Source organism: Genypterus blacodes, unplaced genomic scaffold (assembly GCF_046128005.1).
Source record: "Genypterus blacodes isolate CSIRO-AG114 ecotype Tasmania unplaced genomic scaffold, CSIRO-AGI_Gbla_v1 ptg000026l_1, whole genome shotgun sequence".
Lineage (NCBI taxonomy): Eukaryota > Metazoa > Chordata > Actinopteri > Ophidiiformes > Ophidiidae > Genypterus > Genypterus blacodes.
In genome coordinates, this window is record NW_027466839.1 from 1,164,964 (window position 1) to 1,190,005 (window position 25,042).

Sequence of the window (25,042 nt, forward strand, 5' to 3'; positions counted from 1 at the left end):
ACCTCAATCTCTGACCTGAGCACAATATTGGTCATCAATGTGAAAAAAGCTGACAGCAGGCAACTTTGATCCCCAGTAATGGAAGCTCTCCACACACTGCTTTTCCAATCTCATCCATTATCGCCCTCTTCACTCCTCCTATCTGCAGGATTTTCTTTGCACTGTATAGTACATAAACCCTACATGTCCTAAACACATATGTGACCAGAGACACACACACACACATATACACACGGCTTTTGAGTTTTCCACGTGTTCTAACGAAGCACCTGCATATTTACCGATGTGGGCATCTGTGCCAAGTGTCCTGGTTGTGAGGTTTAATTTTAGAGCCAGATGGTGGACAAGAGGATTAAGATACGACGCTAAGCCTTTGTCATCTGCTGCTACACACTGACTGACTGAGTTTATAGGGAAACAAGGTAAAGCTCCACTCTGTCTGTCGGTCTGTCACTAGGGGGGTTACAGAGCTGCTGAGGGAAGGGAGCAAAATTGACAAAATGCGGAAGTTTGGGGTGAGAAGCATGTTGCTGTGATAGTTGCAGTGTTGGTGATTGTATTGTTTAGCAGGTTGTCAGACATTTGAAACTGAACTAACAATCTGTTGATTATTTTTGTAATAAGCAAGCTACAACCCATCCCCTGTCATTCAATTCATATTTACACATTATTTGGTTTAGTTTATTCAATTTTAGGTGATTGACATTGATGGGCCAGGACTTTTAATCATCTACAGAAGGTTGCACTTACCACATCTAACGTCACTTCCTCCGAGTGTCGTGTCTTGTTACTGAATCTGATGTTTATTTTGCAGGTCGTCTCTACGCTCTGACAAGCAAATTAATATTAGCGGATGTTAGTTTGATTTCATCTTGCCATTGCATTCTCTCCCACAAGATGACAGCAACACCCAACAGAAAATATCACTTTTGACTGCTTTATTGTGTTATTAACCCCATCACAGATGTGCAAAACAAACAAAAAGAATAAAATTCCCGTACTGTGCATTGAGGTTTTGGAGCCGTCTATGGTCGACGTGCAATTTTTGTCTTGAGACATTTCTTCAACTCTCTTATTAGAAATGGAAACTTTTAGCAGTTGAAAATAAATATACAAAGTACAAGGAACAACACAGAGGCGAGCAAAGTAATATTGATGCTGATAAGAGAGACTTAAGCCGTCTGAAACCCCTGAATGAACCACATTCTCCAGTTACGCAATAGAGTAAGAGCTCCGTCTTTGTGCGGCGTCAATGTACAACAATGTGTCTTCTGACCGGTGACATGCACGAGAAAGTGTCCTCTTCGCACAATTGCAAAGCGTACATGTTTATTTGCCGGCTGATTTAAGAGTTTACACTAAATGGAGACACCTGTGGTGTAGTTAAACATGATTTTGGTTCACCTCTGTGAAAGATCAAATTAATCTGGCGTCTGCCGTTTACTTTCTCCTGTTGCCACCGCCTGAGAGAATCATCACCAGCCTCATGAAGATGTTCAGTGTGTCCATGTAAATCCCCATACACCTGTAAATAATGCAAAGTCAATGTTTAAAAAGGACAACAGTCTGCATAACATCAATATACACACTTTTCACTCATTTGTTCGTTTTATTATACATTCCAAAAGTGTTTGTTCCTTTAAATGTGACTTACGCGTTGATGGGGTCATACTTCTGCACACCGTACAGCGGGTGTGTCTCCGCCTTCTTGATGACCTTCTGTGTGTCGTACAATAAGAACATGCTGAACAGGACCAGGCCTCCATAGATGGCCACCGAGTACAGGCCGGCTCCAAACGCAGAGGTGGGAGGCAGGAACATGGATCCTGGACCAAACAGAAACTAATTCATTAGCAGAGGATCTGACAATCATCTCAAGCATCGTGTCACACTCAGAGTTGAAACAGATTACGTGTGCTTAGATCTGAAGAGCGCATTGTTATAATTAGTCTGAACTGATTACAATTAGTGTGTGTGTATGCACTGTGTTTTCAGAACTATTAAAGGTATGATGGCCACTTTTCCGCACCAGCTTGACCAGTCTACCTTTCATGTAATCAATGCCACTCAAAGTGACTCATAAAACTGGATTTATACGTAATATTAGGGCAAAAAGCAAGAGCACAAAATGTCAGTGGTCAGAAGCACCAACATCTGGATTCATTGTGTAAGTTGAAGTACAACCATACTAATAACTATATCAAAATTGCGAACATCGTAATTTCTTGCCATTACGCATGGACAGAAAATGCAAATACTCACAATTTCTGAGCATTTCTTACACAATAAAACTTGCCAATATCTATTTTACAAAACTCACCATACACAATAGAAGTACCGCCTTTACATTTTAAAGCATCGTGCCACAGCAACAAATGAACTCATTTAGACCTCTAACATGTTCTCACTGCATGTTATTTGCATAACACTGCATGACGAAAATGTAGCTGCATAACTTCAATGTTACTATTTTAACGATCACCTTATGGATTCACAGCTCTGATGTACTAACGAAGTAATTTCTCCTTTCTCTTGTCATTCATGAACCTTTACCGAGATAAAAAAGACATTTCACTCCTCCTTATTTACTGAAGTGTAATGGTAAACAGATGGCAGACGTCCTCAAATGACTCCTGAGTGAGAATGACAACCCCCCCGTACTAACCGATTGAGGAGGCGAAGACGACTCCAAAGCCCACAGCTAATGGCCCGCCCATGGTGAGGAACTTCTCGCTCGGGGCACACACGGCCACGGTGGACAGACCTCCTACGATGCCCGCTGTGTACCAGGCTGCCCTCATCATCAGAGGCCCGCCCAGGAGGGTGAGAGGGGCGATGACTGCACCCATCACACCTTAACAAGAAAAAAGAGCCCATTGATTACCGCATTCAGAAAAAATCAGAATAAACAACAGGCACAGGGAAAACTTATTTCTATAAAGTGAAATGATCAATTATTTAATAACGAAGTTACCGTAATTTTCGGACTATAAGCCGCGGCTTTTTCCCCATTTTTCGACCCTGCGGCTTATATAACGGTGCGGCTAATCTATGGATTTTTACAGCTAACGGCCACTAGGGGAATTCCTAAATCTATGGATTTTACAGGTTACAGTCCGGAAAAGAACGCGCAAAAGTAAAAGTGGAACCGCGAATGGTACGAGAGATAGAACGACAGCGAGACAGATGGACATTACGAGAGCGAGACAGTTTGTGAGACACCCTCATTATGGAAATTGATATTGCCTCGTCAAGCCCTGTAAGCTTTGTTTTTTGTTAGGGTACTACTGTAGGCTATAATGTAGATCAGTGGTTTTCAATCTTTTTCATGCCAAGGACCACTGCTGTAGATCACTGCCGGTACGTGCGCTGGGAGCGCACCGTTTAAGTTTGAAAGTTGAAAGGTTTGTGTGTCTGAAACGCTATGTGATACAGTACAGTTTACACAGCATAGCACATGTTCTGTAGCTACTATTGCACTAAATGGTAACACTTGAAAACGTTATGCAAATATGCAACTTGTTTGTTGAAATGTTAATAAATGGGAGCTTCCTCAAACAGCCGCCTCTTTCCCGACAATCCCCTCTGTGCACGAACCCTTACATATGGTAATTAAACATTTAAAAAAACTGCGGCTTATAGTCCAGTGCGGCTTATATATGTACACATCATTCAATTTAGCTTCTGCGGCTTATAGTCAGGTGCGTCTTATAGTCCGAAAATTACGGTAGTTTTCATCATCTAAACAGATTCTTTGTTAAAACTGTCTTCTAATCCATCCTCAGATTTGAGCGACTGGTTTAGATAGAAGGTCAGCTCCGTTTCTTTCTCAACCTTTACATCGCTGCCCTCTAGTGACAACTTCAATAAACAACACAACATAATACAGACGTTTGAGGAAAGAACACACACATCGGGGTGTATGTGTGATACTGCTCAAGGCGTAATGGTTACGTACCTGCATGAAGCATCCAAGCAAGGTGTTTAGGCATGGGGCTGTGTTCGTATGAAATGGACCTCACCAGCATGCCAGCACCAATCATGGCTGCAAAAGTCGCTCCGATTGCCTGAGTGAGAACAGGGGAAATTAATAAGACACCCACTCTGCAATAAGAAACCAATAACGTTGCTGAAATATGTAGTAGGTGTGAGTTTTGAAGCTTACAAGCCAGGAGCCGCCCATCATCATCCCCATCAGTGCTGGAGTCCTGCTCACTGCTACAGCCGACAACGCCGTCAAGCCAACACTGCCTGCAAAGTACATGTATGTGGACTGGATCCTGTCCTTCACATACTGGGGCCAGAACCTGCACAGAGAGGAAAGGGTTATAAAATGGTGAACGAGCATTTTGAAGGTCATAAGATAGTTCAGGAGCTGTTCATACTAAGACACTCACACTGCTTTCTCCAGTGCACCGATCTCATTGGACATGCCGAGTCCGTAGTAGCACAGTGCACCCATACCAACCACTGCTCCTCCAGCCAGAACCATTCTGCCAATGCCATCAACTGTTGGCAGAGCAATAAACTATTACATGTGATTTTGTAAACACCATTTCATGCAAAAAACGCTGTTTAATGATCTACTTTGCCCTCCAACTAGGCTATGCAAGAGTACTGACTTTTAATGGCAGTATTTGATGGCTCAAAAGCTGCTTCCTTGAGCTGATCTCTGGTCGTCTTGGCACGGCGGAAACCAAATCTAGCTTTTGAGGAATATCCCTGGAAGAAGAAGAATGACATAACATGCAATTAGCCAGTCGATTAGGTGAAGGGGACGAAGACATCATGTCCAGTCTGTGGAGGCGGTTTGAGTTCGGGGTACCTGCTGGGACCTGAACAGGGGGGTCTTCAGGGTGGGTACTCTCAGGGCCGGAGAGCTCTGTGTTAGCGCGGGACGGAGCCCGGCGAGAGGGAGACTCCTCAGGCATGTAAGCCTCGCAACCAACATGGTGGAAATGATGATCCTGTTATGAACCTGTGACCAGATACACACAGAGAGAAAGATGCATGATGTTATGTTTATTTACATGACTAAGACGCACTTTAAATAATTATTTAAAGTCTTTGGTATCTACACTTTTAACAGAAGTATAGTCAGTGTTGCCTTTTAATAGAAAATGGTTTCATAGCCCTCAGACGGACTAATTGAGGCTTTACTACAGGAAGCCAGTACAACTTAATTGGTACATGGTTAACTAGTTCGTGTGGGGTAATAAGAGAATGCGTCGCAAATCATTTATTCTCGAATTCTTTTGAACGCACCTTTAACTCACTTGCTATATGCATTTTCAGTGATAACGCTGAAGTCAAAAGCGGTAAATTTCGTTGAAAGACCTGACAGCGAAAGTTCATCGAAGCTAACGTTAGCTAGCAAACTAGCATGATAACGCTGCGTAACATACTCAGATGACAACACTAGGACTGCGACCGTAACTCGTGTGTAAATACATTGTTGAATATAAACTCTTCATTCTACTGCTGTTAATTAATTGGTAAACGTGAATGAACTGGTGTAGGTTACATACCGAAAAAGCAAAGGTTTGTCGTTCACCTCTCCAGATTGAAGTGCGTAACTATCTGACGCAAGTGTTTAGTAACCTTCCCGAAGATTCACGTGAGTGCGTCATCACTGCGCGACACTGCTCACGGGGGTTGTAGTTCCTCCTGAGCGCCCGTCGCCTCTTTCTACATGGCATGAAATATTTATTTACGTTGTCCAAAATGTATTGGCAGCGTTCTTTAAAGACCAGTAACCGGTTGAAAGTGTTTTTATGTACGCACATTCAAGTCAGAGGACAAACAAGACCGTGCAGTAGCCAATGCCCTGTGACGTAACGTAGTGGGGGAGGAGGGGGGTCGCTAACACTCTAATTGAGATGCACATCGTGTTTCCTCCGCTAGAGGGTGCGCTCGTCTCTCCTTTCTTCGTAGCCACTTCCATATTCAGCGAAAACACAAAAACCGACCAAAGTATAAGCAGCATGTCACGGCAATATTACATTATGAGGCCAATTTGATTGCCCTTAAACTGCTAAATAAACTTGTTTGTGTCGACTCTCTCTCTATTTATTAGTTTTCTCTTTACCATTGGAGGAAAGGAGCGTGTGAGGGGGGAGGTGTCCGTGCGCCTCCCGCCTGGTTTTGGGACCAAAGTTTCGCACATGTGATTCACTGAGGCGCAATTTAGTCATTCAGGACAGTCTGACCCGCAAGCTGTCACTTCTTCAACATGTTTGCGTCAGATCCAGAGGTTGTACGCACTCAAGGTAACCCGGCACTTACATTTCGTCGGATTACAGTCTTTTTACCACACAACTGAGATCAGACTTGAGAAGTAATGGAATTAAGTTCCAGCCAACTGAGTAAAGGTTGATCAACTTCACGGAAGATACGGAGCAGGTCGCCACAGAGGATCTCACTCCCTGCAGCTTATTGGATCCATTCACACCGGTGCGTATGGTGCTGTCGCTTAAAATATGACATTTGGATATATTTGTAAGCGAAACATAAACACATCACAGCCACCATTGGAGTTTTCCACATTACGCCTTTTCAGCAAGAGTTTATTAGGAGGACATGATTTCAATTTACCCATCTATGTCCAGATTCTCCAGAGATCCCAACTTCCTATCTGGAGCAGAATTCCTTGGCTGCTTCCATTTCCTATGTGCCTGACAAGAATGTTTCTCACTAGACAGCAGTCATTTACATTTGTACAAGTTTTGCATCTCAAACTAATTTGTAGCATTGCCCTTCAAGTTTAAACATCAGTTAATGTTGTCTACACGCACTATCACGTTTGTTAAAGGGCCTGCTCAATACTGTTTTTAAGTGTATACTATTATTGATATACTGTATATGTGATAGGCAAATATTGATCTGCCAATATATCAGTCAGTTCTCAATTTGGATTTGGAAAAAAACACATTATAATGGTTTTGTGTTGATTTGGTTGATTTCATAAAGTGATTCAAAGAGGAGACAATATCATATAATGGCCAAACATTGAAATTCTGCTTTCTATTAGCCATAATTAATTACAGATACCCATCTGGATTTTTGCGTGAATGTGGCATCTACACAATACGAAGTCGAGCAAAATGGGATTGGCTGGCTGACGTTTAATTTGTCTTCACATAAGATTTACATTAAATAAGAGGCATCTATTAAAATCATTTATAACAAGATGATAAATGGTGCGGTGGTGGTTTTGTTATGAGCAGATGATCAAACATGTCATATGCCTCAGTGACTTGTGAATATTCAAAAATGTCAGCTCTGGTTTTTTACACAGCAGATGTATTTGCATTAGGCTCAGATAATTGGCGTAGATGTAATTTACCATATAACTGATGAAACCCCAGACTACTCATTGTCGTGATGAATTGTTGATCATATATGAAGAGAACTGAAATGGCATGAAAACAAGTGTTATCTTGTAAAAATAGCACGGATGCACAAAATGCATTTAACAGAAGAACTGAGGAGGGTAATTCTTGACTCATGTCATGGCCTATTCATCTTTAATGTTCATCATAGTTTATTAAAATACTCTCCGTTTCAAATTCTCACTAAAGAACTTGCTGATTCGCTTAACTATCTCACCAATGCTATGTGATGTGTAACATGTAGGGGCTTAGTCAGTGACCCAGTGCTGTGTCAGTGACCCAGCGCTTTACAGTCCCTCCTGTGTGAGGGACCTTTGTGGTCGTGGCATGCGGCAGGGTGGTGCTAGATGGAGCTGATTTTTCCTCTTGGTGAAGTAGTGCCTCTGTACACATGCTGTTCGCCCTTTGATTACACACCATTCCACGTCAACAGTGCTCTATTGGAACTGTAAACTTCCCTTTCCCTCTCGGAGAATTTCACAGCCAGTATCCAACCATCTCTGTGTTTAGACTGCAGTCATTTGGACTGGCCGCGGTGCTCAAAATTGGCCCGGGACAGAGGTTGCAACAGGATGTGAGAACTAGACGCCCGGGCATGTTGAACAGAACGTCAAAGGGATTTGGGCCCATCAGACTACAGAGAATGATGGTCGTATGTCAGGCTTTGTAGAGCTGCTGGCAGCCCGCAGCTTGCAGCTTCCTACACGGTGCTTATGTGTAACACCTTCCTGCGGTGAGTGAAAAAAAGTCTGTTGCTTGTGGCTCGACTGATTAATAGCAGCAGCTTCCCTAATGCGTCGGCCCGGAGGCTAGACCTGTAATCATCTAAGAGTGATCCAGAAGAAATCACACACACTCAGGATTCCCTTTGTAGAACCTGAGCAAGTGCACTCATTGTACTGTATATTTATACACTTGTTCAACTCCAATTTATAGTTGGAATTTAACCGTTTTTGTGGGGGAGCATTATTTTGTGATAATTTCCTCAGGGTGGAAGTAGTAATGAAATCTTTTATTTATTCAAAACAATAAGAAGCACAACTGATCGTTAAAGTGCACAAAAGGCCATTTTCAAAGTGTTGAAATGTTTTTTTGAAGTGGAGAACAACCAAACCAAAGTTATTGTTAACAATAACTCTGATACAGTACACTTTTATGGATTATATTTTATGTTTTTATCTTAGCACATCTATGTTTTATGTAAAGTCTAAGTAACTAGTAACTAAAGCTGTAATCACAGTAGTGGAATGTAGTGTGGTATGTAAGATACAAGTATCCCAAAACATTATCTTACTTTCACTAAGTAAGAATCAGAAGATTCAAACATCATTATTCTGTCAGTAATGTGCCGGATATTCTCCAAATGTCAGCATGAAATCCATCTGGGTTCTGGATGTGATTACCCACAGACATACAGGAGTACAGTGTGACATGCTGACTGGCCTGCAGGCTCATAGCTCTGCAAATTATGGCTCTGTCACAAGCAGGTTTCCCCCTCTTTTTTTTTTGTAATTTGTTTATATTGAAGCAGATATTGTACATGATATTGTGCATACAGGTGTAGGGTATTTTGGAGATCATTTTTTATATAGAAAGAGGGGAAAGAGGAGAGAGAGAGAAGGGAGGAAGGTTGTGTTAACTACTGTTGTTGAACTTTATACATAGACCCTGAGGTAGAGTACAAGTGGGCTGGAGTTGCAATGATGTCATAGGTGATGTGTTTATGTTACAAGATAACACAGAACTTACAGGATGATGTCAAACAGCAATGTAGGCTAGTACAAATTGCATTATAGGTTGTGATAGAGAGAGAGAGAGATAGGGGGGAACAAACAGGAAAGGAAAGAACCAGAGAGATGGCGTCCCACCCAACCCCACAGTCGTACAACCCCGCATTCACACCCCCCCGTCCTGGACTGCCTGAAATGCAAAATAACATGATAAAATAAAATAAAAAGGAACTGATCTGTGTTCTGGTATTCAGTCACTGGTCTGGCATAGCCTGTAGATCTGCGAAATAGGTTTCTCCCTCAATGTCTGCACTCTGCACTTACAGTAAACCAGTACATCTCAGCTCTACACACGTATACCCCCCGCCCCGGCCCCCCCTTCAGTCTCAGCCAGTGTTTTGAGGCACTTTGACATATTATGGGGAAGCAGCGGGTCATTAGCCCATCAGCAGATGGTTTACTGTATCAGCAGCTCATGTCACCGAGGGGCTCCACTGAAAAGATCTCCTCCCAGTGTTGACACGGAGGAGCAGCTGGCAGATTGGACAGGAGGCTCTCTCCTACCTACGTCAGCGCTATGTGGGATAATCACCCCAACACAGGCAACACTGAGTTCAAGCAAAAACAGCTCAAATGCAATTTAAATATCAGAAATTCCTCCTGGCAGTCTGTCACTCATATTTTAATTGTATAGTAACAGTTGTAACCAATTCTAACTAACATCCACACAGACACACTCATAAACACTGTTTTCCCTACCACCACTCAGCAGTCACTGCAGCAGTCTTTAGTGTTGCATGGTGGGTGGGCATGTTCCTGAAATGCACCGGTGCACTCAAAGATAACAAAGACTTCCTTGTGGGAAGGACTGGATTAGATTGCAGTGTAACACTCAACCAATTTCTATTCTTACCTTTCATAGATATGATATAGCCGGGCACATCTTTGGCTTTGGAGAGTGCAGCTACACAGCAAAAGCAAATCGCCAATCACAAATCATTTCATTCAACATTTCTAACATTTATATGGTAGAAATGCAAAATATTTGCTAGTTATGGCTTCAAATGTGAGGATTTGCTTGCTTCCTTGCTTATCACTACTTGTATCTCTAGTAGTTGCACATCTAGTAGTTGCACATCTTTATTTCTTTCTCTATCTGATTTAAACACTGCATCTCTACTTACATTATCAGAGCAGCAAAGGAACTTAAAGAGCAAGAGGAGTGCTCTGGGAAAGAGATAACGGATTAACTTTTTCTCTTCCCCATTACAAACCGTCTGCTAAGCATGACATTGCAGACCGATTTGTGTTGCCGCAAGAATTGGCTCGCAACTTCCCCCGTTCCCGTGACTATTTGAAACTGATATCTAGATATGACCTGACAGAAAGAACTGAGACCAACAGTTTTGTTTGCTTACAACTGCGTTCAGACGTGCAAAGTGTGTGACTGTCAGTCTGTTGTCCTTTTTCATTTGCAGGTGGAAACACGGCCCCGCGATGGGGGAATACAAATGACGGGACAGATATTTAAGAAGGCAACTGGAGACACGCGAGATTGGCAGAACCTATTAAGGAGCAGTCTGTAAAATCATACCCAGGCACAGCTACATCCAAGAATGAGGATCAAATACACAATACCCATCTTCTTTATAGTGGCACTTGTTATTATTGAAAAGGAAAACAACATTATCTCAAGGTAAGAGCCTTTCAAGTGATCAGTGGAGCGCTTTTGTGTTTTCACGCAGGTTCAAACAAGATTTTAATCAGATGGTATAATCTCCTTCTCTTAACTTTGTCATATTCTGAAGACCTTGTGTTCTCCAAACGAGAGTTAAAGGGCCAGTACACGATTTGACATTTGAAGGTTGAATTGCATGACTAACTGAGACGGGTCGCAGGTTGGCCGACTTGAGATTCCTTCATGATTTGTGTACATTTATTGTACAAATCAATACCATTGTTTTTAATTTTGTATAGAGGACATTAGGACTTGAAACGTCAAAGTTTAGTAGTAGTTCCGTTTAGTAATCAGCCTTTGTTAGTTGCTTTACCACAATCAAAAATGTGTTTCTGCACTGCGGTGGCTGGAGTTACCATTGCATTCATCACTCCGGGACTCAGCGTTCCTCTTTAAAAATAGAAGTGGTCACTGATTAAGTTATTCAATTGGTCAACATGGTCCCGAATGTTAAGCTGCTATCATTGAAACTCAACACTCCCTGCTGATATATCACATTAAAAGCATTCTCAAGGCATAAACTCCTCTGCTTTTATTGTGTAACATCTACATAATGTGTTGTGTTTAAGTAACAGTAGATTAACATTAACGTAAAGTCAATTAATAGAAGTCTAATTAATTAAAAAAACAGAAAAAAAAGAAAAAAGAGTAGAGGAACTCAGTCAGTTAGTTTTGTATGATGGTTTGGAAAAAGATATTATAATAAAAACAACAATCATGTGGCAGTGTCACATTATTTGGCATTTCTTTGACATTTTGCTGTAACATGTGACTCCTCTCTCACACTCTTAGGGTGTCTGATAAGCTCAGCTTGAAGCAGACCCCACAGACGCCTCTGCAGCCCAGCCGTTCCTCTGGTTCTTCGCCGGAAAATGGCTCTTCCACCGCACTCAGCAAATCAGCCTCAGCCTTCACACTGATGAAGCGGCGCCTGGAGAACTACAGCGAACACCAGGGAGCGACGGCATGGGGCAGGAAACACATCCTCCTGCTGGCGACCACCAGGACGGGCTCCTCGTTTGTGGGCGAGTTTTTTAACCAACAGGTCGACAACATGTTTTACCTGTTTGAGCCGCTGTGGCACGTGGAGAAGATTCTGACACTGAGGACTGGAGGCACCAACGCCACAGTGGCTGCCAAGGCGTACCGGGATGTGTTCAGACAGCTCTTCCTGTGCGACTTCACCCTGCTGGAGAGCTTCATCCGCCCCCAACCCACTAACCACGTCACCGCCGCTCTCTTCCGCAGGGAGTCCAGCAGCTCTCTGTGTGAAGAGTCGGTCTGCAGCCCTTTTATCAAAGGGGTCTTCGAGTCCTATCACTGCAGGAACAGACGCTGCGGACCTCTGAACCTGACAATGGCCTCCCGGTCCTGCCAACAGAAAGAGCACAGGGTCATCAAGTCAGTGAGGGTCCGCCAGTTAGAGACTCTACGTCCACTGGCTGAGGACCCACGTCTTGATATCAAGTTCATTCACTTGGTTCGGGATCCTCGGGCTGTTTTGGCCTCGCGCATCGTGGCCTTTGCCGCCAAGTACAAAAACTGGAAGCAGTGGGCTATGGGTAATAATGTACGCCTCGATGACGATGAGGTGAAGAAGCTGAAAGGGAACTGCGACAACATCAGGATGTCAGCAGAGGCCGGCCTCAGGCAGCCACCGTGGCTCCGCGGGCGTTACATGCTGGTGCGTTACGAGGACATCGCTCGCTTCCCGATGAAGAAAGCGACAGAGATGTACGCGTTTACAGGAATCCCATTCACGGAAAAAGTGAAATCCTGGATTGTGACGAACACGCGGGCCGCCAGGAGGCCCGGCGGCGTGTACTCCACTCAAAAGAACTCCGCAGAACAAGTAGAGAAATGGAGGTTCAGTATACCTTTTAAAATTGCCCAGGTGGTACAGAAAGTGTGTGGACCAACGCTGAAGCTGTTTGGGTACAAATTTGTCAACAGTGAAGAAATGCTTACAGATAAGTCTATCAGTTTGATCGAGGATAAAACATTCAACTTTTAAGAAACTTTGACAATCCTGAACTCATACAAAAACAACCATTGGGCATCAGTGATATTTATTAGGGTCTCATACCTTGATACAGAGAACTACTGTATGTATCTGATGCTGTGCTATTTAAAGTGTGTTATTATTTAAATATGTTTGATGAAGAAATGATATACAGTATATTATAGCAAGTTCAAATGATGTTGAAACTGTACATGGTGACCACAAGACACCTTTTGCACTCCAGACAACTTTTATTTACATTTACAGTATATATATATGCACAATGAAATTTCTAATAGACTGAAACTGGTATTAATCATGGAGGGAGTCGCCCAGGTAACGGGCCTCCAGCTGAACTGAACTCCACCTCTGCTCATGCTTCTCCTCACCTGGCGGCCTCTCCCTCACACTCCGGAATCCTTGGGCTTACCTGCACTTTGCTTTCATCGCTTTAAGACAAAGCCTAAGGGAGTTTGCTGTGATTATCGGTTTCAAACGCTTCTAGAAACTGCTTCTTAATCCTGAGTTGGTCACACCAAAGAAACTTGAAGCGAAAGAAGATAACTCACTTAGCAAAAGTACACATGTTGCTAAACAATGGTTATAACGGCAGGAAGAGAAATAAGAGGCTTGCTCATGTATTTTTTTATAAGATAAGATTAAGAGTTGCTGTTTTCTGAAAGTTCATTATGACTCCAGCTATGAATGTGCTCCACAGACGCACCCCCCCCCTTCCCCCTCCCATGCAGCTGGATGTTTTCTCACTCACGTATACCAAAGGTTGCTGTACATGCATGTTCTTTTTTTTCTAATTGGGCCTGAAGCTTGTTTGAAGTTGTTCCTCCCCGACTGTAAGGAGCTATTCTGTAAAAACAGATGTTTACACTGGTACTGTATGCACGCATTCCAACTGCAGCTGGTTTGCAGGATGGCGTGAGGTTTGGTCGGCAGGTCGCTCGTCTGTCGACACGGGTCTGTTGGCTGGTGATATAAAGAAGAGGTTGTGATTCGCTGGGCCTTGCCACAGTGTTTTGCGTTTGGCGTTGCAAATCTGTTTCATTCGCATTTTGTTTGTAACAATAAATCTTTTTCGTGAACAGTAAACGTGCAAACAATTGTTTTGCTTTCCAAGAATCCCGGGACAGAACTGATCGCATTCTACCTTTTTGTTATGTTCTCTCCTTGAAACCTCCCTTTTGATTGGTCCTTTACTTTTCTAACATGTTTATATCAAAATTTGCGGACACGCCCACAAAGGCTTCAAACTATCAGACTAAAGGTTTTTGTGACGGCGCCTTCAAGAAACGGTCTGTTTTCACTCACTGTACACAAGGGTGTTGTACCAAGACAGTGCAATTTGGCCAATGTGTTTTTTTTTGCAAACAAAGCAGATGAAGGCAAACCAAGTAAATAAAAACAAGGTAATGGAAATGGCCTCTTTAAATAAAGTCCATGTAAATGTTTCGGATCAATGTAAATATACTGGTGCTATACAAATGAACAAATGAACATGAATGGCCTTTGTGTCTTTGTAATGGTGATGTCATTGTGACCAAAGCTTTAAAGTTTTTGCCCACGACAGGAAAGATTCATTAACAAATAGGACAAGTGGCCACAATTAGACTCACCAACACTAACTGAAGGACATTTGCTTTAACAACACTACAGCCTCAAGAGTGACCGCAAAGTGTTGAACTGAACCTTTTTACATTACAGACGTTTCATGCGGTTCCTTTCTTGCGTCACGTTACGGGCTGCCACTGTTACTTTCATTGTCTCTCATAATATGGATTGAAGATGAGACGAGCAGCTGTCACGTCCATGAGGCATGAATACAAAGGAAACAATGACACATTCTTCTTTGAAACACTTTCCCTTCATTCGTCCGCACGACCTGTAAATTTCCACCAACTCACTGACTCACAAGCTTATTTACTTTTTCACTTTTAGTCCTTTCCAGAGCAAACGTTTGAGCTTTGAGCAAAGTAAAGAGCTCGTCTTGGAGGAAGCAAGAAGGAGGGATAGCGTGTAGGCAGCAGCTTGGACTTCCAGTGTGTTTACCACTGCAGGCCCGGGCTATTTAAGTCTCCAAACCCGGCAATTACCCAAACTTTACATATAATGTGGTCCAAAGTCATTTTAGTCCACCTGACCCCACCCACTTACAGACACACATGGAGGTTGTGGTCCTTCCTCTCTCTCCCGCTCTATTTCACCCTTCCTCTCCTCCCCCCTCTCTCTTTGTCTTCACCCCCGTCTCTCCACATGCACTCCACACACTCTTCTACTCTTTCTCTCTCTCTCCCCCTCCAGCCCCCACCCGTCCTCTCTCACATCTCAAGCTTCACACAATGTAAAACCACTTCAATCTATTTGCATTGCCCTCATTCTCAGCGCTCGGAACGTTTCATCTGTTTGGATTATTGACTGTGTTGTCACCACATGGCTGACCAGATATGCAGCCTCTGAGCCTCCAGCTAATAAAGAGAAGCCCAAAAGCATTCATAAACTCTTATATTGCAGTGGCTTTATGTGGGACGTGTGGAGGGTGGAGTCACTGTATGGTCGGGTCAAATATAGAATAGTATAACCACTTTCCACCGAATTAAAGCCTTCTTCCCCCCGTTCTGCAGTAAACTGAGGGCATTTAGGTGACCCCACCCTCCGGTCCCTGTGAGATGGTTGCCCTGCCACATCAGCCACCAGGGATTTGAAATATGCAAAACAGCCCGGAGGAGAAGATCGGAGCGATCCCATGATGCAAGACGTGTGGTAAACAGACACAAAACTAATAAAGACACGTCTGAGCGCTGCACATAAAAACTGGATAATGATGGCTGCCGGGGTTTAAATCTACAATACAAAAGACCACGACAGAACTCTGACTTAAGGAATGCAATTCACAAAGCTCAGGTTGTTGCATGCGATAATGACTACGTGTGCGAGGAAAAGGCTCACTTTAAAACGCAAGACGTGAAATTTTGATGAGTGATGAGGAGACAAAGTGGTTTTTACCTGGCAAGCAAACACGGGTGGAAGAAATACTTTAACCCTAACACAAGGAAAACATACTGTAGCTACTTCATAACAAGGAAAAGTCCTGCATTCAAAACTCCAAATGAATGAAAAAATAGGAATTCTGTAATGAAAATGTGAAAAATCTCAAAATTTGAACATAGCAAGTGACAGATTAGTCAAGATTGGGTAGATCACGTCATTTTTTTTAAGTTTGTAAATTGATTTCTTGTTCTAATCTCTGCATTATGTTATTAAGTAAGCAGCAGGTATTTACAGCATCTCATGTTGAATCTTAAGTCTCGATCTGCAAAGTAATTACAGTAACTACGCCGGAGATTAATCATTTAAAGCAAAAAGCTCCAAATTTGCGTCTGAAAGTAATTGAGTAAAAATATAAAGTGATACAAATTGGGGGGAAAAGTTCAACCTTCCTACAAAAAGCACATGAGTGAATGAACTATGTTACCTTCCACCTCTGCCAACCAAACAGGTAATTTCTCACATTCTTCCCACTTACATGAAAGCTACACACACACACAGTTTCCTGGTGTATCAGTAGGTGTGTGTGTCTCTAAAGCTATGGCACTACGCTCTGCACAGGAAGTGTTTCTCTGCCAGCATCACGTTGCTTCAAATAAAATTCTGGCAATAAAAACCTCATTTTTCATCGCACTTTATTGACACCGGATCAAGTTGAACACAAGCTACTGTTTTGTGTTAGCGCATTAAAACCCAGACTTTGTTTTTTCTTCTCACGTTGGCCTTGAGCAGGAAGTGGCAACCTGGGGCTTTACGAGTGCTTTGCAGACTTTGCTGGCTGCCATAGGCGGAGGGAAAGACCAAAGATCAAATGCGGTTTTGATGGCTTTGCCACATTTGCATGATGAAGACAAAGTCTGCTGTCAACAAGAGGCCTCAGTGTTTGTCAAATAAATGACTCTTCGTGAGAACACAAGCATATCATTTCCCTGCCAAAAGCCTCTCTGCTCTTTCCCTCCATCTTATCTACTAAATACAGGAACTGCTCCAGAAGACTTGGGCAAGTGTGTACTGATAATATCACAACATTTGTAGCGTCATTTCCCCAAAATACACACTCTCTCGCTTTTTTTGTTAAATGTACTCTCACTTGTTTCAGTGGCCTGTGCGGCTGACCACAGCGTCAAACTGTAGGGAGAAAGGAAATGGATGCCCGTGAATACAGCAACAGAAATAAAATGGACATACGTGCTTTTTGTCTGGATTCACATTCTTCAAAACAAGTGGATAGTGATTTGGTGGGTTCTGAATGTGGACAGACGCTCAAACCGCCTGACCATTGTAATCTTGAAATATGTGTGAAGATAGCTGCGGTTGTTATAAAACCTGACAGAGCAGAGAGACATTTTGTCTCATTATCAGTCATAAGGTGTATATTCTACTAAATGCCGTGTTTAAAGTGGACTATTTTCCCTCATGGTTATAGTTTAATGTTGTTTTCAGTTTGGGTTAGGGTTAGGGTTAGGTAAACCACTATAAAAAACAGATCAAAGTCACTTTCTCTTGTGTTTGGATTCAGGTTTGTATAAGGGTTGAATGGACCTGTAGTCCTAAAAAGGCCCATTAGGGGTGTGTGGCATGATGAAATCCAAGGCTTTTGCACAAATACAGCGCCACCTTTCACTTCCCTACTTGGTTTCCCTGTGGTTGATGTGTGTTTTGACAGGAACACCCTTTATCTTTCTGAACATGAACTCAGTGTTTGTGTAGCGTAATGTCATCCATCTGCTCAATCCCCTGAGCAAACATCCATCCATTACTCCCGCTCTAAATTTAGATATCTATTCTAGTTTAAAACAACATGGGTAGAATGAAGACCTTTGGTGGGTTTGAGGGAAAGTACAGCGACCTTAAAGTCATGCAACGGCAACAATGGCTTTGTGGGTGACGGGGAGAGTAAATAACTGAGGTTTGGTCAGGGGAGAATGAAAATAAAGACGCTATATGGTGAATAGACGTCATTTACTGTTACAATGTTTAAAGGTTAAACTCACACTCACATTCCCTTCTGACAGTGTGTGACATTAAGTGTACAACATAAGCAAATAGTGGTAAAGGCACTGAACCTTTGATCTTTACATTTACTATACATTAGTTCTCTGGAGTCATTTAGTCTACTTAACATTTGTATTACATGTGTTGCTTTCAAGGACTTCATTGTGGTTTAAAGCAAATCTGAGTGACGTGGAAGACTTTTCTAGAATATTTATAATTATGTAATTTGGTTCGATTGTCTACAAAAAGAGTGACAAATAAAAGAGAGGTTAAAATGGAAATGGAAACAAATCATTGACGTGCTTTCTATTCATTTTAAGACTCAATAAGTGTAAAGAAAAGAAGATATGTAGAAGATTATAGATAAACCAGCAAAGAGTTTCTGCCCCACTACAAAACTTAAAATTGACCTGTTGTTTGTTTCTAAAGTCCAAAACCTTCCACCATTTGCATTTTGAAATGAGCTTTGTAAGAAAGCAGTTTCCTCTGGCCGCTCTGGTGTGTAACACAAAGCTCCAGTCTTTCCAAGAACACATCAATACCTCCTTTTGTGTGAGCACCAAGCAAGAGTGAAGAGGTCTTTAAAAATTTAGAAGTGGTGAATAGATTGCTCCGTTTGGCTTCGCTCCAAGCGCCAAGTGAGTAAGTGCCATTCGAAAGCGACAAAGTGACAGTAAAACAAGTGTCACAGTTTAGGGGCTAAAAGAGCAAAGGTTCTCTCAAAGATGCAGCAGCTTCAATAGGGTACGCCGCATTTCTCTTTCAAAGATTGACCTTTCCCTCTTCAAGTGAAGGTCATTTACATGCCAACTAGTTCACTTTTTTTGTTGGAGAGTTCGGGAGATATTTGGCATTCATTTACCAAGCTAGTTGTTCTCTGAATGGACCGTTGTTGAATACTGTGCTTAAACACTTAGAAAAGCCTCTCAAAGCTACTCCACATGAAGTTGTACGTTTGGTCATGGCCCTTGGGATGAATTGTACCGAGCTGTGCCGGCGGCCTGCCTGCCTCCTTCTCCACGATGTTCAAAGCCGTCTTGAACCGAGCTGAAACCTCAGTTCTCTGGCCATGTGCAACAACCAGCAAGTGGATTGAAAGGTTGGAGGAGCCATGTTTGAAAAAGATATCCAGGCACTCTTTGCCATTTGGTTGGAAGATGGAATTCTACCAGATTTGGAGGGCAACAGAGCACACCAGATTGATTTTTTATCAATCTATGCAACTATTGTATTAATTATGGACCTATAGAACTATAGTTAGTTATAGAACTGTGTCATAAAAGCACAGAGGTCAGCCAGTTACATGTATTTTATATGCCTGTTCCCATCAGTCCATTAATGTAATTTAATTCCTACTCCCCTCAGTTGCGCTGCTTCCACAGCATTATCTGATTGATCCAATCAGATGTTCCGCCTGTGCTGCCCTGGAATCCCATCTGTGAATCACATCAACAAACACTTGTCATATTCTTAAACCAATCAGATGTCGAGTTTGCCATGTAGGGCGCATTCTTTAATAAACAAAAGCCTTCTCCCTTGCCTATCATCACTATTACTATCACTTTCATCACTGGTTTCCATGGCAATCGAGGAGGACCTTGAATTGGAACTGGAATGCACCGATGTACTGTAGAACTGTGTCATTGAACTCAGCACTAACAGCATTTTTGCTTGCTTGGTGGCCATATGAGCAAATGCGACTTTGTTGAGTTTGTTCTTGTTTCTTTGGTTATGACATTGATTTTGGCTCTGTGATGTCTGTTTGTGATGCAACATCCTGTCTCACTACACAACAGTGGTACATCCTTGAAAGTTTCAGTCACTGTGTATTCATTTCTCTGCTGTTACTGTATTGTAACTCTCTTAGGTGTTGGATCTTAATTTTACTCCATAAAGGGTTACTGTCACTGTTAATATGGATTAGTTAAGTCGAATGACAATAGCCTATAGCCACAGTGTCAATGTGAGCTTATTCCAGGGCAATTTGGGGATCCAAACAACTCAAAGTCATTGTGCCCTAGTTCAGATGTGAATGACCTGACATTTTGTGAAATATCCTGCAGAACTGCGGAAGTGTTTGATTAAATCTACTTTGTTACATACCAGCATATTTAGAAATTCTTGACATCTTGACATTATGACTTCTCGTTGTCATTCCTCATACAGCTCAGATTCCGTTGCTTAATTTGTTTTCATCATCTTTTTCTGTGAATGTTAAGTACAAGAATAGAGTAGCAACTTAATCGTCCTCAAAGGGAAATCGGTTTGCAGTGTGCTACAGGTTACGGCAACAGGAAATGAAGGCATTGAAATGACCATACACACTAGAAAATGAATTAAATTAAAATGTATAACAGTGTATAGTATATAGAATAAGTAGGAGCGAAGTAAACACATTGCACATACAAAAAACAATACAAAAAAACCCCAAAGTATGGCTTGGGGGAACAAAATAACATTTGCTTCTATTTTTTGCAGAAGCTTGAGTCTTGAATCTACAGCCTGAGGGGGAAAGGAACACATTCTGGGAGCAGGGGATGAGACGGGTCAGATGATATTTTGTGGGCCTGTGGGGTCCCTTGTCTTGTAGATGTGTCAATTCCGAACAATTTGCTTGCCGACAGCTTGACAGGAGCATTGCCAAAACTAGCAGATAAAGGCACATTAACAACATGACCCTTAAGAGCCTACATGAGCCTCTGTATGAGTGAGATGCTGGAGCTGTGTGGCAGGGCAGCGTCCTGACAGGGCTGCCTCTAGATGACATCACTTTACCCCTGCGGGTTGGATGTGGCCAAAATGTGGACATAAGCATATCATTAATACTGCACATGGAGCTATTCTTGTTAAACTCGAATTAAAATTAGCTTCGTATAATAAATATAAAAAGGAAATTCCAAATTGTAACTCCCACAACAGGTTTCTACAGTCTGTAATTACTGTTGCAGTTACTCTCGAAATAAACTCTCCATTGGTTAGTAAGTGATGCAGGTTTCACACAAACAGCTCTTTGTGTGGTTTTGACTTGAAGAAAGAGTTCTTCAGTTCAGAGCACTAGTTGTAAGACTGAGATTCAAAGGTTTTACCAGATTATCCAGTATAATGGACATTGCATGGTAAAAATGAAAGCATGTGTAAAGGACATTATAATAGCTCTGAATTTCCCTCTTCTTCTTCTCTTGTCCTGCGCCATTTTGGCCCTCTCTAAACACACACACACCATATATAACTCTGGTGAGGAGGCAGCATGGCAGGAAACAACATCAGGCCGTTCTGTGGGCTGCTCTGTCTGTGACCGAGGCAGCAGAAAGAAAACACTGTCATACCTTCATCCTCCACAATGCTGTTCTATTTCCACTGTATAACACTGCGGTCTTGTGGTGTCTAGGGTGAAAATAAAATACGGGTAAAATTCCCCCTGCTGAGCATCAACGCGCTATAGAGAGAGACAAGTGAGTCAAAGATTTGACTCATTTAAGATTCTTATTAAACGTGAAGTCCTTTTCCTGAGCAAACTCTATCTCACGGCTCAATTCTACGCTGCAATAACAGGCATTACAGAAAAGGTCAGGCTCTTGTTTAAAGATGATTGAAATGGTAAATGATCTTATGAAGAGGTGTGTCCATTTGTCTCATTTTCAGACTGAGTGGCTTGGAATTTTCTCAGCAAAATGTCGGTTTTTAAACTTGAGGTGACAAGAAACTGTTGTGAATTGAATGTTTGACACATTAATACCCCTCCTAAATATCTAATTTCTTAACTCTTAAGTCTTTAGCCTTGAAGTATTCTGGGGCCTTAAGTTCAAAACAGACTGATATTCTTGTTCCAAGACGCTTTAACGCCATTTACTTTGCCAGAGTGTAAGTCAAGCTGGTCCTAACAGACAAATCATAGAACACAGATAAGAAAATAAAACACTAACATGCATTCTGACCAGGTTTCCTAATTTAAGGGAATCCAAAGTTGCTGTTTTGTTTGTATCCTTAAATGCCTCTGTGGCCTTTTCAGTAAAAGCGTTGCTGTCCATTGTCACTGTGCACCTGTGCAGACACAGTAAAGCGGCACAGACACCGCCACCACTTCAGGTGCGCATTCTTTTGCGCGAAGAATAGCAAACACTCTCATTCTGCAGAGGACAAGCACACCCCCCACCCCTGCGCCCATCCACACACACACACCCCCCCCTCCTTCCGGCTACACAAACATCTGTGTGCCCCTAGAATGTGCAGAACAGGTGGTAAGGCCAGGACCTGTCATTAATGCCTGATGACAGACAAAAGCAAGTGGATTGGGCCGACTTCTGTTATGTTTGACTGCACCTACAGAATAGAACATGCACACAAGGGGAGTATCTATCTATCTATCTATCTATCTATCTATCTATCTATCTTATCCTTGGTTTGTTGGACTTTGGGATTTCTAGTGCTTATTGGAGAGGAAACCATGGGATTCAGTGAGAAGTAATCAGGGATATCTATCTTGGGATTATCAATGGATGCTATGTGGTGTGGCTATACACACTCTTATGTCAAATAAAGTAATTAATCCATAAGTAGCTCTATCTTGTGCCATACTATTGTCCACAGAGCCAAAAACGTAGATGGCTTGGAGGACACAGACACTACGCTCTGTGTATTTGTGCAGGGAGAATAGGAGGTTTGCGGTCTGCAGGCCTGTGTTTTACTCCCACAGCTCCCACAGGCCTTGCATCCATCTCCTCCCGTCGCTCCACCCGATCTACACACTGGCCTATACTTCTCTTTGCACCATCAGGTTTGTTTGCTGTTTCAGCCAGAGAGAGTCGTTGACACAAGCAGACTGTGCAGAATCGACCCGGCGGGGAAGCTGATCTTACCTCCCGCCCAAACCGGATCAAAAATTCTCAAAGTGAGAGAAATTCAGGTGACCAATCTGACGAGCTCAGCTGGGAGGTCGATCAGCCAATACGCTGATCGATTAACTATGAATTCAGGGGTTAATATTGGGGTTATTCTAGTTGAATCTATTCACAAGAGTGGTTCCCAATCCTTGATTTGACTAAACATGTGTGATCAGTGCAGGAATTGATGGAACATTTATGCTGGGAAACACAAAGAGCAGGACTGGAAACACTGATCTGCAAATGTCTGATTGAGTCTCTGACCTGTAGACTTGTTGTATGCTGTTAAAATATATAATTAAATAGTGATTTGTTGTTGTTTTTTTACTTATTTTAATGAAATGCGTCAAAATTCACTGGATAAAGCAGTGGAATATTTGTGTTGTTTCCTGTTTTGGGGCAAACAGCGTTCCTATTAAACCTGTGATTGTGTGTTTTTCCAGCTATAAGGAACATTAGCTTTCTAATGTAGTGAGCTACCAAACACTAACATCCTTCCTCTTGTTTGTTTTGGTATTTTAAATGGGTCGTCTGCACTACATTTGTTCCAGAGTTGCAGCTTTTCAGCTTCCTCGCGTCAATTAATCCATTTAGTGGTGAATTACACTTTTAGTCCAACCAGACAAGCAGAAAAGCAATAACGAATGGAAAACACACGATTCATCAGGTATTTATGTAATAAATGGAAAGCATTTAAAGGAGAATAATAAGATTAAAAGGATATTCTGTGTAATATGAACCATGTGATTGTATTTGTAGACTCAACTTGTTGGGAGAAACCAAAGTTAACCCCGTAAACGCACAATTGCACCTCGTAAAAGAGATAATTCACATGTTTGTGTTTTGACTCGCACGTGAAGCGAGTAACAGAGTAAACAGCTTAGCGTTACACTTGAAGCTCTGCGGGGCAATTGCAGACTTTTAAAAATGGCCTTGAAGCTCTCGGTTTACGTTCAAACTGTAAATACACGTACAAACTCAAGCGTCTATTTAGCTCTGTAAAGTAAAATTTGTGGGCTGTTTTATAAAAAGTACTAACCCGGCTCCCAAAGAGGGAACAAACCCTCAGCGCTATAAACAACATGATGCAGCCATGTTGGCCTGGGTGACATGGTAACAATTTACCGAAGAGACCACCAAAGGAAACCGGAGAGGCAAGAACGAGCCTGCAGTGCCCACAGAGATGAAGCAAGGAGAGATGTACGGAGATGGAGAAGTAGGAATCAAGTGTGTTGAAATGTTGACAAAAGCAGAAGTGTGTTTTGTTTGAAAGTGCATCGCTCAGATATGCAACGTAACAGGTACATCTTCTGGTCTTCAGATGGAACAGATACAGATACAGGTACAGATCTGGACCTGCATCTTACCACAGCAGCCGCTACGGCAAACAATGTCATCCAAAAAGCCTTATTCTTTCCTTCCCTCCTTCCATCTTTCCTTTCCATTCCTCAATTTCATTCTACCCTTTCCTCTCTTCCTTATTTTCCTTTTCATGCCTTGCCCTTATTTGTTTCCTTCTTTCAGTCTTACATTCCTTCCTTCCTTCCTTCACCACTCTGATAGCATGACGATCACCCGACACAAAGCCCTTTTCAGCCAAAACCAAATCTCTACTCTTGTTTGAGTATTAATACTTTTACTTGTAACAAGCCACATTTCTACTTTTAGTAAGGAATCTGAGTCCTTCTTCAGGCATGACAGGACCCAGACAGAACACAGACTCTATTGAGAAGCTTTGAGAAGCCCATCTAGTAACTTTCTGTCCCTGTAGAGGTCAGTGTACTCCCACACAGAGTATTAATAGCTGAATCTCCCCCGACTCTCCCCCCCCACCCTTTCTCTCTCAGTCATGATTCATGTCTACTCATCACAGCAACTAACAATTATACAGAAGTTCTCAGAGAGTTTCCATAGAGCGTTAAGAAGCACTCGCTGTGACTTCATGATGATCTCCCCTCTAACTGCTTTTATAGTCTAATTTACGGCCTCGCACATGCTTGGATACGTTGTGCTGACAGATATATGAGAAACTGTGAAGCCACTGTGCACTGTGTTACAGTGACTTCACAAGCTTGTAAACACAGATTACCATTGAGAAAAAGAGAGACGTTTGGTCTTATTGTTCCCTTTAAATTTAAAGCACACACTGTAAAGACAGGGTGTCAAGATCTTGGTTTAAGATGATTAAATCGTAGTCGGTTTTGTACTTAAATCTGAAGAAAAAACTGGGTGAAAAGTGAATTTTGGTG

At 42.2% G+C, this 25,042-nt stretch overlaps 2 protein-coding genes across 2 annotated transcripts; one reads left to right on the forward strand and one right to left on the reverse strand.

Moving 5' to 3' along the window:
- Window positions 1–1,054: 1,054 nt before the first annotated feature.
- ghitm (growth hormone inducible transmembrane protein) lies at window positions 1,055–5,634 on the reverse strand. Its single transcript, XM_076143630.1, has 9 exons — window positions 5,529–5,634; window positions 4,826–4,978; window positions 4,623–4,722; window positions 4,398–4,509; window positions 4,166–4,307; window positions 3,959–4,067; window positions 2,666–2,854; window positions 1,655–1,826; window positions 1,055–1,525 (listed from the first exon to the last, which is right to left on the reverse strand). The coding sequence occupies exons 2-9, from the start codon at window positions 4,949–4,951 to the stop codon at window positions 1,441–1,443; spliced, it is 1,035 nt and encodes a 344-aa protein (XP_075999745.1). The 5' UTR covers window positions 4,952–4,978; window positions 5,529–5,634; the 3' UTR covers window positions 1,055–1,440.
- A 490-nt stretch (window positions 5,635–6,124) lies between these two features.
- On the forward strand, window positions 6,125–13,995 carry chst3b (carbohydrate (chondroitin 6) sulfotransferase 3b). Its single transcript, XM_076143646.1, has 3 exons — window positions 6,125–6,453; window positions 10,600–10,817; window positions 11,652–13,995. Exons 2-3 carry the CDS (start codon window positions 10,738–10,740, stop codon window positions 12,871–12,873), a joined length of 1,302 nt encoding a protein of 433 aa, XP_075999761.1. The 5' UTR covers window positions 6,125–6,453; window positions 10,600–10,737; the 3' UTR covers window positions 12,874–13,995.
- Window positions 13,996–25,042: the final 11,047 nt, after the last annotated feature.

Excerpts from the sequence above, each read along its gene's own strand:
- ghitm (XM_076143630.1), bottom strand. The coding sequence starts at position 4,951 with ATGTTGGTTGCGAGGCTTACATGCCTGAGGAGTCTCCCTCTCGCCGGG. Across the intron at positions 4,723-4,825 it reads CCCTGTTCAGGTCCCAGCAG|GGATATTCCTCAAAAGCTAG; the intron begins GTACCCCGAACT and ends TTCTTCTTCCAG. Across the intron at positions 1,526-1,654 it reads AAGTATGACCCCATCAACGC|GTGTATGGGGATTTACATGG; the intron begins GTAAGTCACATT and ends CATTATTTACAG.
- chst3b (XM_076143646.1), top strand. The coding sequence starts at position 10,738 with ATGAGGATCAAATACACAATACCCATCTTCTTTATAGTGGCACTTGTT. Across the intron at positions 10,818-11,651 it reads GAAAACAACATTATCTCAAG|GGTGTCTGATAAGCTCAGCT; the intron begins GTAAGAGCCTTT and ends TCACACTCTTAG.